The 14,558-nt window shown below is 44.1% G+C and overlaps 1 protein-coding gene across 9 annotated transcripts in view; it reads left to right on the top strand.

The window, feature by feature from the left end:
• Nucleotides 1–14,558, top strand: part of UNC13B (unc-13 homolog B) — a 213,076-nt gene that overhangs the window by 145,718 nt on the left and 52,800 nt on the right. For 2 of the 9 annotated variants that reach the window (XM_058672178.1, XM_036496707.2), the window contains exon 1: nucleotides 8,353–10,709. The exons of the other annotated variants lie outside the window; for them this stretch is intronic. In XM_058672178.1, coding sequence (XP_058528161.1) covers nucleotides 8,453–10,709 — 2,257 coding nt within the window. In that variant the 5' untranslated portion in view covers nucleotides 8,353–8,452. Of the gene's footprint in view, nucleotides 1–8,352; nucleotides 10,710–14,558 lie in introns of those variants that run through there. 9 annotated transcript variants of the gene reach the window in all.

The following is a 14,558-nucleotide window of genomic DNA, read 5'->3' as shown; positions in this document are numbered from 1 at the left end:
TGTTTTTTTTTGAGAAACATTGCAGGGCTGTAGAAGTGGCAAGGTTTGGAGCCTGGTTTGTGCCTGGCTGGTGAATCAAAATTGGACATCTATAGCTGGCCTAAGGCCTGGGGAAGAAAGAGAGCCTGTCTTCTTGGGTCTAGCCCAGGGAGTAGCAGAGGAGCACTTTCACAGGATTGTTCCTAACTGATCAGAGTTGCATACTGATGAAGGTCTCTGAGATTTATTGGGGAGTGTTTGCAGAGTGGAAAGTGTTATTTGTGTTTCTTGGATTTGACATTTTATGCTACAGGGCTTCAAGGGGCCCTGGGTCATGCTTTGATTTTATGTTGGACATTCAATTCCCTGATGAGTCCTTTCTAAAATTGTTGAATGAGCAGGAATTGTGACTACCTAGCTGACAAAATCTCCAGTAGAATTGGGGCTACCATTGCTAGAGAAGGGCTGGGAAATTTGGGGCCATGATAACAGGGCCCAGAAACTTAGACACCTTTGTGGGCAACATGACAAAACTTTGGGTTACTTAGTTTCTGTTTCAAAAGCAATCTTTGATTCTGACCTCTATGGTCTGAGGGTCCACCTCAATTTCCCTGATATTTCTCTGGCCATTGCCTTGGCAGAGCTTAAAGAAGTTCTTGTTTTCCAGTTGGCCCTCTTAGAGTGGCTGCTCAGGGGGAACTGGACTAGATGGGAACTCTGAGCTCAAGGCACTATTTGATGTAAATTGCACTTGGACATTTTCCCTGTCCTTTAGCTTCTCCAAATGCCGAAAAGCAGATTGTAGAATCTACAAAACCGACCAACCAACCAACCAACCTAAAGCTTGCCTCAGGAAAAGCAGACTCCCTGTAGACTGCGCTCCAGCAATTTTCTTGCTCTGTGTTGACTTCCCTCTGAGCTTGGGAGCTCCTCAAAGATTGGGGTTCTGTGTCTTATTTCTCTTTATATTCTATAGCCCAGATGCAAGAGAGGTGGATAGACAGAGAAAAAGGGAGTGGGGAGAATGAAGGAAGGAGGGGGCAGAGGGAGAGAGTAAGACCTATATTTAGCAGGAGGGAGAGACGCTCACCAAGGGTGTGTGAGTGAGCTTGCCGGCGAGGTTCATGTGTTTGTGTGTGTGTGTGTGTGTGTGTGTGTATGAGAGAGAGAGAGTGAGTGAGTGTGTGTGTGTGTGTGTGCTGGGAAAGGGGTGTGTGCGCCAACAACGTGTGAGGAGGGCTGGTGCCCTATGGGAGGTTGCAGTCAGGAAGCAGCTGGAGAGGAGGAGGAGCGGCAGCAGCAGCAGGAGCAGGAGCTGCCCTGCTTTCCGTCTCAGTCTCCAAGCTCGGAATTGATTGAGTTAGAATTCCATCTCCAGTTGAAGTTTGGCGGCTGTTACCTTCAGCAGGCTGGGCGTCAGGAACCCCCCATCAGCAGGGAGGTGTGGGCCAGATTGGATTCCTAGATTTGCAGCCAGCGAAACTCCTGCCCAGCGTTCGCTGAAGGGATTTCTCTGCTGGGCATTGTTCCGATCCTCAACTTGGCACCGGGAGCCAGCCAGCTGGGTGCCACCAAGCATAATAGCTCCTGGGCTCTGTGTGTCAGTTGAGCCAGCAGTGGTGCTGGGGCTTAGAAAGTTCATCCTGTAGCTTCTCTATCAGCCCACGGAGTGCTTCTCAATGGATTTCCTTTTCAAGAAAGACAGCAGTTGCGTCCTTAAACTTGAGAATCCCCAGTTTTGTGTGTTTCGGTTTGTTTTTGCATTTTTTTAACCCTTGTTTTGGTGACAGCAACAAGGTAAGTGGCGTTGAGTGAATGACTGACTCTGAACTATGTGCAAGGACAGAAGCAAAGGGCTCGTGGATGGAATGTGGAGCAGCTACTTTAATTACATAACTGCTTGAGGCAACTTGCCGGGTGGGGGGGTCATCAGCATGGGTTGGAAGGAGCTGGCTTACAGCTTCCCGTGCACGTGTCTGTATGTCAATAATCTGACCATTCATTCATTCTTCCCTGGTGCTCTGCCGCGTGTATATACAGCATCTGTTTTTCCCTCTTCATGTGCCCAAATGTGTTTATAAATCATCTGTCTGTTCCTCTCTCATGTTATATACATTGAGACAACTGATTCATTTGTCTTCTGTGAATACTCATAAGCTTTCCATGTTTGTATATGTACAGAAATAATGTTACTTCATCTCATGCATTTATGTGTGTACTCAGGTAACCTTCATGTTTTCGTATGTAGTCTGCATAAATTCAGAAATGTTTCCATTCTCTGCGTTTCTTTCTGTCTCTGTTTAATATATTAGTTCATCTCTGTCATGTGCATATGCTGTTTAAATCAGAAAAATGATCTGGAGTTTTCTCAGCCTTGAGTGTGCACACATGCGTACAGATCATTGTGCAGTTTGTCATGGGTCTTGTGGGGCAGAGCAAGAACTCTGTAGATGTAAGACCCACTGGTAAATGCTAGTCCTACCTCATGACCTAGGTGAAGTCTAATGGAGCCTCTCTGTGCTTCCGTTTTCATTCCTGTGAAAGGTGAATAAAAAGCCTGCCTTCCTGCCTCCCAAGGTTTGCTTTGATGATAAAATGAGAGTCCTGTCAACTGAGAAGTCTAAGCAAATCTGGTACCTTAGTAGTATAATGTAATCCTCCAGAGTAGATCGGGTAAGATAGCACGTTTTACCTAGCTTCACTGAGATTATGCTCAGTCTCTAAGCCTGTTTAGGTTTTCTGCTACGGTAACCAAGGTTATTCTGTGGCCTTGCCCAGAGTATTAGAGAGAAGCTATAGAGAACTAAAGGGTATCAAGAAATGTTCAAGTTGAGAGTGAGAAACGGTCTCATTCTCTGCAGACTGGGACCTTGATATTTTGTTCTTTGTAGTCTGGAGGAGGATTGAATTGCTCATACAGCAGAAATGTGCTGCATCCAGCTAGGATCAAAGGTGAAATGATGAGTGAAAGAACAGAGGATTCTGCTGCCCCTGAGATGACAGCCTGCTCTCTGTAGCAAACATCTAGTGACAGGTTTTGAAGGCGCTCCAGCACACCTGCGACCAGACCTCTAGACCTGTGCTATCCACTACGGTTGCCACTTGCCACATGTGGCTATTGAGTCCCACAAGTATGGCTAGGCTAATTGGAGATTTGCTGTGCATATAAGATACATGTGAGATTTCAGGGACTTACTAGGAAAAGAAGAATACAACTAGGTAATTAATACTTTTTATATTGATTACATGTTGAGGTACTATTTTAGATATTGAGTTAAATAAAATATGTTAAAATTAATTTCCCCTGTTTTTTGTTTACTATTTTTTTTTAATGTGGCTACTAGAGAAAACTTTAGTCACCCATGTGGCTCATATGTGTTTCTGCTGGACTGAGTTGCTCTGGGCCCATCACTAACATTGAAGGCCCAGTCAGCTTTTCCTGCTAAAAGAGCATGTAGAAGCCCCAGCATGGCAGATGACATGGGGCTATGAGGAGTTGTGGCGGGGTCTTTCCCTGCCAGTCTTACAAGCTGGAAAGATACCTGCTAAATGGACCATGTGAAAGAGATCAGTAATGGCATTTTTTTTAATCCTGAATAAGGACCCAGAAAATTGTGAGTAAGTGAAACTGGGAAGAGATTTTCAACTTAGTTTTACAGTGATTGGGGATTATAAGCCATTAATCTAGAAGGAAAAGTAGAATTTGAAGGCAGAGTGTTGTCATGGAAACTGAAGTGAACTTGAAATGAGGAAACCTGGATTTTAACTGAAGTCTGCCATCAACTCACTTACCAAGATACTTCAAGAAGTTAATAGGAAAATGCATGTTATCTTGTATTGCTGCTTTCCACAAACTGCTCGAAATACACTTGTGTTTTCTTCATGGCACTGATTTCTCACTCTGTACCAGATCCCATGCTTATCATGGTAATGCCCCCTGTTTAAAAACAAGTAAGGTGCAGCTTCCAGTGTGAGATCTCATACCTACTGTGGACCCTCAAGCACAGCCTCCCACCCAGGCATCCATGACCAAATGGTGTCATTCTAGGTTGAGAGAATTATAATCTTGGGTAATTGGGCTATTGAGAAACTAGAGTTCTTTGTGACAGCCAAACAGAAGTACTCCTGAGGCTGGATTGCAGGGTACAAGGAGGAGGGATGGCAAGTCTTGTTGCTGTAGTAACAGGACTTCACTAATAAGCACTGGGACCAAGGCATTCCCTATTCTTTGGTCACTTTCACTTTTCACAGCTTATGTTTTGGTCGTTTTCTTGTGATACTGTGTCTTGAAGTCTTCAGTTACTCTGTAGACATTGATTCTTTCCTGAAGATTAACATCTTTAGAGTACCCCTCCTGCTATGGCTCAGAAAGTTCCCTCATATCATCATGGTAGCCATCCTATCTGGTCAGTGGGCCAGCAGTGATGTGTCTGCTGTGGAGGCGGGGGAGTGCTTGGCTTGCTGCCGGCTGGGATTGCTTCATACTAATTGGGAGGCTGCTTGAGCTATGTGTATACCTAGCCTGGTGCCAGAGGTCCCCTGGCTATTTCCTCTAAGCCAAGATTTGGGTCAGAAGCAATTTTTACAAGAACTCAACACATTCCTAATCACATGTATTTAACAAGTCAGAGAGCTGGCTAAAAGAAAAATAACCACAAACCATTAAAAAGAGAGTTTTTTCCCTTCTTGACTTTTTATTACAACCTCTGCGGTCACTTTATATTGTAACTGCATATGTCTATATCCCTCTCCAAAGGAGAGGAGGGACTGTGTCTTATGCATATAGTTCCCCACATATAGTTTAATGCCTGGCACACCCAGTGTTTGGTGACACCACCCAATCATTCATTTAAATTGACTTGGAGAACAAATTGTCCTTCTCAGAGTTTAGCACCTGTTATCACATTCCCATGGACAGTAGTAGGGAAAGAGAGGCTGGGGAAGGTGGTGAGTTAAATCTCCTGGCCCAGAAAGTAGCCTTTTCCATTCATTCTAGTTGCTGATATCCTATTGAACTCTGAGCAAAGTGATTGCTTGGTCTTTTAAGCATTGCGTTGAATCCTATCCCCTGTTTCAAAGTTGAAGACCTGGGTGACTGTGGGTGTTTGTTGCCTTTAGAGAAGCTGCTTATCCAGGAGGCGATCCCTAAATTCAGAGTTCATCCGAGGGGAGTGACTGCCAACTCAGAGGAAGGTTTATAGGGGTTTTGTTACTATTGTCTATTTAATATGGAAGCAAGTGTCTTTGGTGCTGGGAGAAGTTGCTATGGCAGCTTTCACTGGAAATTTCCCATTTGCCAGTAACAAAGGGAAACAGGCTTCTCTGCCTCAGTCTTCAGGAAACCATAGGGGGAAAAAAATCTCTGAACCTATTTGCCTTCCCGGTGGGTAGCCAGCCATTGTGGTGGACATGGTCATCTGAGAGGGGACATTAGCGAAGTTGTTCAGAGTTTAGGCCTAATGTATCTGGAATGTTGATCTGAGTGACAAATACAGACTGAAGCAGCTTCATCTTTGTTCGTAACACACTGCCTCATTTGGACCAAGGTGCAGTTAGCCTTGGAGGACCGGACAATGAATTCTGCATCTCATGAGTATTAAAGGAAAAGAAAACTTGCCTTCTATAGACATTTGCTGCCTGAGAGAAGTGTTGGGAACTAAATTATTTGGTCCTCCCTTTTGTTACCTTAAAAACAAAACTGTATCTGGGTTCAAGTCCTGGCTTCACCTTTGATCCACTGATCCAGCCTCCTGCTACTGTACACCCTGGGAGGCAGCAGATGGTGGTTTATGTGCTTTGTTTCCTGTCACCCGGATAAGAGACCCAGATTGAGCTCCTTGCTCCCAGCTTTGACCTGGTGATTGTGGGCATTTGGAAGATATTTATCTCTGTCTTCTCTGCTTCTGTCCATTCACACATACATACACACATAAAAATTAGGAAGGAACGAGATAGTTGGACCAACTCAAAAGGTTGTTCTACCTGATGGGAGTTCAGGTACTGCTGCAACCCCTTAGAAGGGACTGGGGATGGTTGTCAGGTGGAGTAGAAGTCATAGTTCACTCAATTGATATCATTTAGGTGATTGGTTATGTGGCTTAAATCTTGGTCTCCTTGCTTTGTTGACTCAAGGATTTACTGTGTCTGTTTAATTATGATATTGCAGGGTTTTATAGTTTACAAAGTACCAGTCTCTCATTTTAGCCCTGTAACATCCCTGTACTTGTCTCACCCACTTTACAAATGAGGAAACAAATGCACAGAGTCAAATATTTAAACCAAAGTCACCAGTGAAGCAGAGCCCACACTTGAGTCTCCTGATTCTCACTCCCATAGCGTTTGCTTGGCGCCTCAAGTGCTTATGCAGAGCTTTAGTCTTGGTTTGGTAGCAATCTTTCTCCTTTGAGACAAACTTAAAAGGCTAATTGGTAGCTCCAGCTCTTGGAGAACCAGAGACATTGTTTAGGACTAACACTAGACGGAATCAGAGACACATACTCCCTGCCCAGCTGGGGAGAAAAGAAAGGAGTGTCTTGGAAAATAGAGATTTCGTACTTGTGGGAGGAAATAAGAAAGAGTTAATCCTAAAATAGAGAGTTGGTCTGCCCAGGCAGTTGGGAACTAAGCACAAGGAATTCAGGTTGTAAGCATAAAGTATACACAAGAGCTGGACTGAGACTTGGTCCTTTGAGAATTTGAGGTGGATAAAGCAGTAATGAGTGACTTGGTCTCTGCACTTCCTTATAGGGTAAGTAGAGAAAGATGAGCTGGAAGGAGGAGGGGGCAGATATGCAGTGGGGAGTCACTTAGTTTTTGACTCTTGGTTCTTGGCCTAGTTCTTCTTGCTATAGGAGTCAGATTCATCTTTAACCCAAGTCCTGTAGCTTGTCTTTTTTCATGTCTGCTAGAAGGGAAGTGCAGTGCTTTTGTATTTTAGACTCATGGATTGTGGATGGAACTCTTCCTGAAAATGAATTGCCATGACAGCATTCAGCTTGCATTCTTTAAGGGTCAACTTGAATACTGGGAAAATAAAAAGAAGCAAGAGTTTAGAAGACTTTGAAATTTACAGCAAATATAAAAAATGGGGAACCCATGTCTGGTAAAAGAGCTTGAAGGCATATTATGTCTTCCATTAGCCCATCTTACCCCTCCCAACAGAAGTTCTGATTTAGTAGAACCAGTGTTGACTGCTGGTTCTCTGCTTTCCTTTTTGTCCTTGCAACTCTGCTCTTTCCTTACACTTGGCACATTCTTAATTTAAAAAAAAGAACACTGTATATAATGATGATGAATCATCATTTCTATCTCTGTGGCATAGTTACCAATAGCTTAGGATATGGGAGTCAGACTACTAGTATGCCTGTGTTCACTGTGTTGGACAATAGCAGAGCACCTGGGAACACTTTTTAGCTACCTGGATGAACCATGTGTTGTTCTCTGCAGGCCAATTGGAACAATCTTCTGTTTTTGATGTGCTTGGCCATAACCTAATGTGGTGCTCTAAAGGATGCGCTATGGGCCAGGAAAGCTGAATGTGGGTACTGATTAGGCGGCACAAAATCCCCAGGGAGTAAGTTGTGCATAGCATCTGCAAGCTCAACACCCACAGTTAACAGGCTCATCATATGTATGCCTTAGCCTGCCTGCCTCTCTAGATCCAAACAATCTAAATGCCACCTGAATTATGGATAGAGTCTGTGTCATACTACACCCGCTGATTCTGGAATCAGGTGTCAAAGTTCTTTTCTCCTCCAAATTTAAAATACTTGCCATGACCATTTCTTCAGAGTGAAAGACTGCTGTCACTAAACCAAGGGAAAGCATTGTTATTAGTACAGACAGGTGCACTACTTTGAGTAGCTCAGCCTTCACAAGAGCAACAAAATGGAAGAAACATTCCATGTCTTGTCTTTCCCTGTGTCTGGGTTTCATCTTTGGTGGTTGAGTGTCTGTTTGTTCATTCCCAAGCCAGATCCTAGTGCTGAATTTTGTAGATTGAAACTAAGAGTCATTCATTGTCCTTACCCTGTCTACCTCCCAGTAGCTTTCCCAGAACACAAAAGACTTGATCATTAGTCCTCTGCTGGGAAGCCAAGATGAGAGGACTGACTGCTTACTCTTTTATGGCTACAGTTAGACGGCAGGCCAGGGTTTGTTATCCCAGCTAGATAGGTGATTTGGATTAAGATTCTTCTGCTCTCTGACCAGAGTGTACTGTTTTCCTTTTCCACTAGTTACAGGATAAGGATCAAACCAGGATCCAAGGGGAATGTGCCAGGTTTGGACCCTACACACAAGGCCATTCCAGGCAGCACTGTGGGCTAAACTCAAGGCATCAGTCAACAATAATTGCTAGAAATAGACTGAGAAGAGAAGGATAGGCTGTTGCCTTTCAAGGCGGATTGCATTGAGCATCCTGACCAGGAACAAGAGGAAGAGGCAGAGAATTCCTCTAACTGTGAGGAAGAAAATGAAACGGTTATTGCAGGAGTCAGAAGAAGAAATCATGGTCACTTTGGGGCCCTCATCCAGGGTTTCCCCAGACAAGGCTAAGGCAGAGACTGTGTGTGGCAACAAGAACAAGTCCTCAGACCCAGCTGGATCCCTACTAGAGGACAACTCTCTGCCCCCTTGCTGTGGGTCAGCAGCCTCAGCCATTGGTGGAGATCGAGATAGGGACCTGGCCCAACCTGGCAGCTTTGGGCAACAGACCAGCAACCAGCTTCCTCTGGGCTCCACTGTCTCTGTTTCAGGGCCTGCTTCTCGCGACCTCTCCCCTGCTAGCCTTGCCACAAGCTGTGAAGAGCTCCTAGAGAGGAACCAGACCAAGCCTCTGTTGTCCAGGGGCCTCAATGAAGGCTATGGCCATCAACAGCGAGAGCCTCTAGGAGATGTAGTGGAGTACATCATTCGAGAGCTGCAAGGCATCAGCCGTCTCCAGACTGAGATTGCTGAGCTGCAGCAACACCTGAGTCAAGTCCAGGGCTCAGTGGACGAAGTCTCGACCTGTGTCGACTCAGTGCTGAGTGAAATAGGAGGCTTGCACATGGGCAACAGCTCCCTGGCTAATGTGTGTGAGGGGGAAAAGGCTCAGGAACCACACGTAGGCAGACCCAGTGAGGAAGCCGTCCTGTATCTCTATGGACTGCCTGAGGAAGATGGGGAAAATACCATGGAACTGGTGGACAGCTTCCTAGCCAAGCATCTCTGTGTTAATGGCATGCAGTGTAACAGGTACATCCGAGAGGCTTACAGGGCAGGCATAGCCCCTGGCCCCAGGCCTGCTGTTGTGAAGCTTGCCCGTCTAGAGCACAGGGACTTCATCTTGCAGCAGTCGATTCTCTTGCAGAATGTGGGGGTCCGGATTACTACCAGAGAAAAACCAAGTTGCTTGCAGAGCCCTAAGAATTCCCAAAAGAAGTCTATGTCATTTTTGCAACAACAGTTTCCAGATCGTTGGAATTCCTTAAGCCAGGATAAACCAGCTCTTCAAGTGGAAACAGGCAACAGTGGGTCCATAATGGGGTCATTTCAAATGAGAGCTCAGAGTCAATATCAAGAACATTGGTTGGTTGAACGGCAAGGTGCTTCCTTACTCCTTAAAAACAATCCAGCAAAGCAGAGTGAGGTGCCTAAGCCAGGGTATGCAATAAAAGGAGCATGGGGACAATCTGAAATTCTCAGGGGCAACTGTGGTGAACTGGGAGGAAGAGAGGCTTCTGTCACCACCTGCCACCAAATACAAGATTCTGGGAAATCCCAGTTTCTCGAACAGTGCAGCCAAGAACTTGAAACATGTAAAGTAGCAAAAACAAAAGATGACAGCAACACTAAAGATGAGGCCAGCAGCTGCCTGTCACTGTCTGGTTTGCTGAAGACAGAAAGAACCAGTGTGGGGGACAAGCTCCTGAGCTGTGACATGGGGCTTGATATTTTGAGCCCAAAACAGCTGGAGGACCTTATGGCAGACAATTCCAGAAAGCTCACAGCTCTGAGCTGCAGCAACCTGATGGAGGAAATTGTCATGGGACCCACAACTTTTGGTGACATGGTACATATTGACCTGAATGAAGAGGAGGAATGTTCTGCTCAGGCCCTTACGGATGTTTTTGACAGGTCCTCCTGTGTTATGGGTGACTTGCAGGAGGATGAAGAAATCAAGTTTTACACAAGCAAATTGGGACGTGCCATTCACCACTTTCGTTCAGCCCTGCAGGGGGTGTTTCAGAAGCTGGAGAACAGTGGATCCCTCAGTCCTGAGGACCTGGAAAGCAATGAGAGTGGCTCCCAGTCAGAAAACAGTGATCGACTTGTTGGGGCAGTGAGTTCAGGGGGTGCCCAGGGGTGTCCTGTGGAGAGCCCAGTTAGTCAAGGGAGTGAGAGCTTGCTCAGTGTGGTCTCCGGTGGGCTGGGCACCTCCACACAAGAAGACCAAACTCCGAAAGATCCTAGCAGCTTCTCTCTTGCTTCTAATAACTCCCCTCTTGCAATTTCATCACAAAGCTTTGCTCTGACTCCATGTTTGGGAAGCGAGACTTGCTCCAGGCCAGAATCTCCCAAGCAAGGCCGACCAAGCCTAGAGCAAGTGTGTACTGAGACGATTTACCTCAACAAGTGCATCAGCAATTTCAAAAATGTTCTAAGAGAGAAACGGCTAAGGCAGAAAAAACTTTTGCATGAGCTAGTACAAAAGGCGAACCATCTCTCCGTTGAAGATGTACCCTCAGGTATTCTGCATCTGTTTTAACGGGGTCCTGGCTAGCTACCCATGGCTTCCATCTGGCCACCATGAGACCTGGTGTGGTGGCAGAGTTACTCCAGGTGATGGGGGAGGTGCACTGCCTGAATCAGTCTTAAGTTATTCAAGCATGAGGCTTAACTTTGGGAGCTGGAGACAATCCTGTCCCTAGGAGAGTGTCCCATCTACCTGGGGGGAACTGTAGAAAGTACCTTTTGAAAGAGGGAAGGGATATTTAGGTAGAAGTAGTTGGCAGCTGCAGGACTTTTGGGTATAAAGTGGAAGGTGGGAGGCAGGCGTGGGAGTGAGGCATGTTTGCTTGCAGGCACAAAAAGGGCTGGGAAAGAATTCTGTGTTGTATTTAAAAATGTTACACCGTGAGTTTCTTGAGACGAAAGTTCTATTTCCCTAGTAACTGATGGGGCGTCTCTACTTCATAAGCCGCTGTGGAGATGCTCCACACTGACCTGTGTCATCTTCCTTCTCCTGGACTTGTTTCTGATTTAGAGTATCCAGGAGCTGCTTATCTGTGTTCTTAACTCTCTGCGGGTGTCTGACCCTCCACAGGTCTGCCTTCCTCCTCCAACAAAAGGATGCTTACCTAAGAACTGGATAATGGATTTTTTTTTTTTTTTACTACAAGTGGAAAAAACTTTTTTTTTCTAGTCAGCAGGAAGCTATGTAACTTTAAAATTATGTCTCCCAAACAAAATTAAATTTATCCAAAGAGCATATGTTGTATTCATCCAGTTTTAAATGTAAATGGGGTTGTCCTCTTATGCATATAACCTGATTAATCTTCCTAAGGCAAAATTAAAATCATGAAGCATATTGTGTTGGCAAAGGTGTCAGGGAGCAGGCATTCATACATTCCTGGTAGCAGAGGAATGTAAGTTGGTATAACCTCTGAGGAAACCAATTGAGAAATTTATCAAAATTACTCATATATTTGCCCCTTGAGCCCTCAGCACCACTCCCAGGAATGTTTACTGCAGATTTTCACATGTGGAAGTGACATATGAATGAGGCTATTTTTGAAACTTAAAAAGATTTATTTATTTTTATTGGAAAGTCAGATATACAGAGAGGAGGAGAGACAGAGACGAAGATCTTCATCTGCTGATTCACTCCCCAAGTGGCCTGGGAAAGCAGTTGAGGATGAGCCCCAAAGCCTTGGGACCCTGAAACGTTGTTTTTAATAGCAAGGATGGAAAACAACCTAAATGCTCATTTAAGTTAAGTCAGTTACTGGTCCATCCAAACAGTGGAATACAGTGCCATGTGGCTATAAAGAGAATCAAGCAATTTTGTATTGAAATGAAAAGATACCCAAGATATATTGATATGTGGGGGAAAAAAAGCTAAGAGGTATAACGATATGCATAAGATGTTTTGATTTGCATAAAAAGTGGAGGAAAGGAATACCACATGCACACGATGCCTGCTTGTAGGATATGTAGGTTATGTAAGGCAAGATACGTAGGAATCTCAAACAGCCGTGTGTCACTGGTGGGGATGTGTTCTGGGAAATGCATTAAGTGTTTCAGCGTTGTGCAAGCACTCTAGAGTGATCTTGTGTAAGATCACTCTACGTGTACAAACCTTCCACTGGCCTAAGCTGTGTGGTATATACAGTTGCATACCAAGTTGCTGGTGACTGAAACATGATTATGAGGCCTGTGGCTACAGAAGACTGCCCGGGGAAGAATGTTAGGTAAAGTACTAATGGAATAAGAAGTAGGTATTTCCATATGTCTTTATACACTTAGAATTTGACTCATCTGAATGCTATACTGAGTCCTAAGGCTTTAAAAGCAAATAAATAAATCATATTATTCTTTCAAATAACCTTCAGACTGCTTCTTATAGCTTATTTACTAAAAGAATGTCTGAATTTCTTCACTTGCCATTCATGATCACTCCAGTTGGTCTCTAATTTACATTCCCAGGTTTTCCTCCCCTTGTCCTATTCTGTGCCTCTAAAAGGAAACTTTACCTTAGATATTTGATTTGGTCATTCCATTCTTAGCGTATCCGTGTATACTTTCTCACTACTAACCTAAGGTGCTATATTCATTTGAGCCCAGCAAAATCTCGTTCTTCAACATACAAACATCACCTCTTCTGGGAATCTTCTGTTACTCTCTGCCATAAGAGACTTCTCTGTTGTGTTAACAGTGCAGTCTGTCCCCTCCCCGCCACTGTGTGCAGGACCTGAATTTATTACTCCAGCAATAGAAACCACCACTATCACAGCAGCATGTGCTTACATAATCCTTAAACCTTGGTTGGAGGAGTGCTAGGCAGTACCGGGTGCTGCAAGGGCAGGACTGGGGCCGCTTCCTCTTGGTGCTTCAGTGCTGGGTCCAGGCTTAACTCCTACATTCCTGCACAGAGCAGAAGGGTTAGAGGAGGGTGAGCAGACTGGTCAGCCTCTCCCCAGCATACTCCTTTTGTAGACTTCACTACACCAGTCACTGTGTCCTGGTGGGCTGGTTCAGTGTCACAACAGCTGCTACCCCATCAAAGCATTCGAGAAACCAGCTTTCTTCAGTGCTCTGCCTGAGACCTCTTGGGACCTAAGCTTACTAGTTAGAGCTTATTGTTAGTTTGAGTTCTTATTTTTCATCCTTTTTTGGGCATATGCCACATGCTGTTTTAAGTGCTCTCATGTACATTATAGAAAATTAAATTCTTTCATTGGTACCATGCCACCAAAATAGTTTTTGATTATGGCAATCAGGTGACTATCATATTGCCAGGCTAGTTATCCATTGACAAACTTCCTCTTAAGTCAGAAACTCTGCACAGTTGATCATCACTTTCTTTGTTGTATTCAGATGTCATAAAATCCTTAGCAAGTATACAACCAAGTGATAGTATACTCAGAGTTACACAACCATCACTAATAGCTAATTTCAGGACACTTATGTCACTCTATTAGTAGTCACTGTCACTCTCCTTTGTCCACGGCTGGAAAATCTTCTGTGTATTTTTATGGATTTGCCTATTTTGAGTATTTTATATAAAAAGATTTTTGCAATATGTGGCTGCTTGTGTCCAACAAAGCGTATGTACCATTAAGATTTATTTTAATAATAACTTAGCATAGCATAATGTTTTTAAGATTCACAGATATTGTAGCATATGTATATATTTCTTTCCTTTTTGTGGCTGAATAATATTAGATAGGCATTTCATCAGTTGATGGACATTTGGGAATTGTTTCCAGTTTGGGGCCGTTATGAACAATACTGTTATGAACATTTGTGTGTAAGATTGTGTGTAGACATAAATTTTCAGTTCTCTTGGGCATTTACCTAGAGTTTCTGGGACATATGGTCAGTTTGTGTTTCACTTTGTTAGGAATATCAGATTGTTTCCGAAAGTGGTTGTATTACTATATGCCCATCCACAGTGTATGAAGTTCTATTCTCTCTACGTCCTTGTCAACATTTATTATCATGTCTGTTTATTATAGACTTCCCAGTGAATGTGAAGGATATCTCACTGTGGTCTTGATTTACATTTCTGTAGTGACTAATGATGCCGAGTATGTTTTCCTTTGCTTACTGGCCATTTGTAGAGCTTCTTTGGAGTGATATCTATTCACATATTTTGCTCATTTTTATTTTATATATGTGCTTAAAAATTATTTTCATTTGGTTTGAAAGACAAAGAGAGAGAGAACAACAGAGACCAAGGGAGAAAGAGAGATCATTCAGATTTTCCAAGTATTTGGTTTCCTAACACTCAACTTGGCTCACCTGGGTGGTAAGATGGAGGCCTAGTTCTGGCTTCAGTCTGGCCCAGGCCTAGCTGCAGCCGTTTGTGGCTA

This window comes from Ochotona princeps, chromosome 14 (assembly GCF_030435755.1).
Source record: "Ochotona princeps isolate mOchPri1 chromosome 14, mOchPri1.hap1, whole genome shotgun sequence".
NCBI lineage: Eukaryota > Metazoa > Chordata > Mammalia > Lagomorpha > Ochotonidae > Ochotona > Ochotona princeps.
The sequence above is the reverse complement of the archived record's forward strand: the minus strand, read 5'-3'. Positions and strand labels throughout refer to the sequence as shown.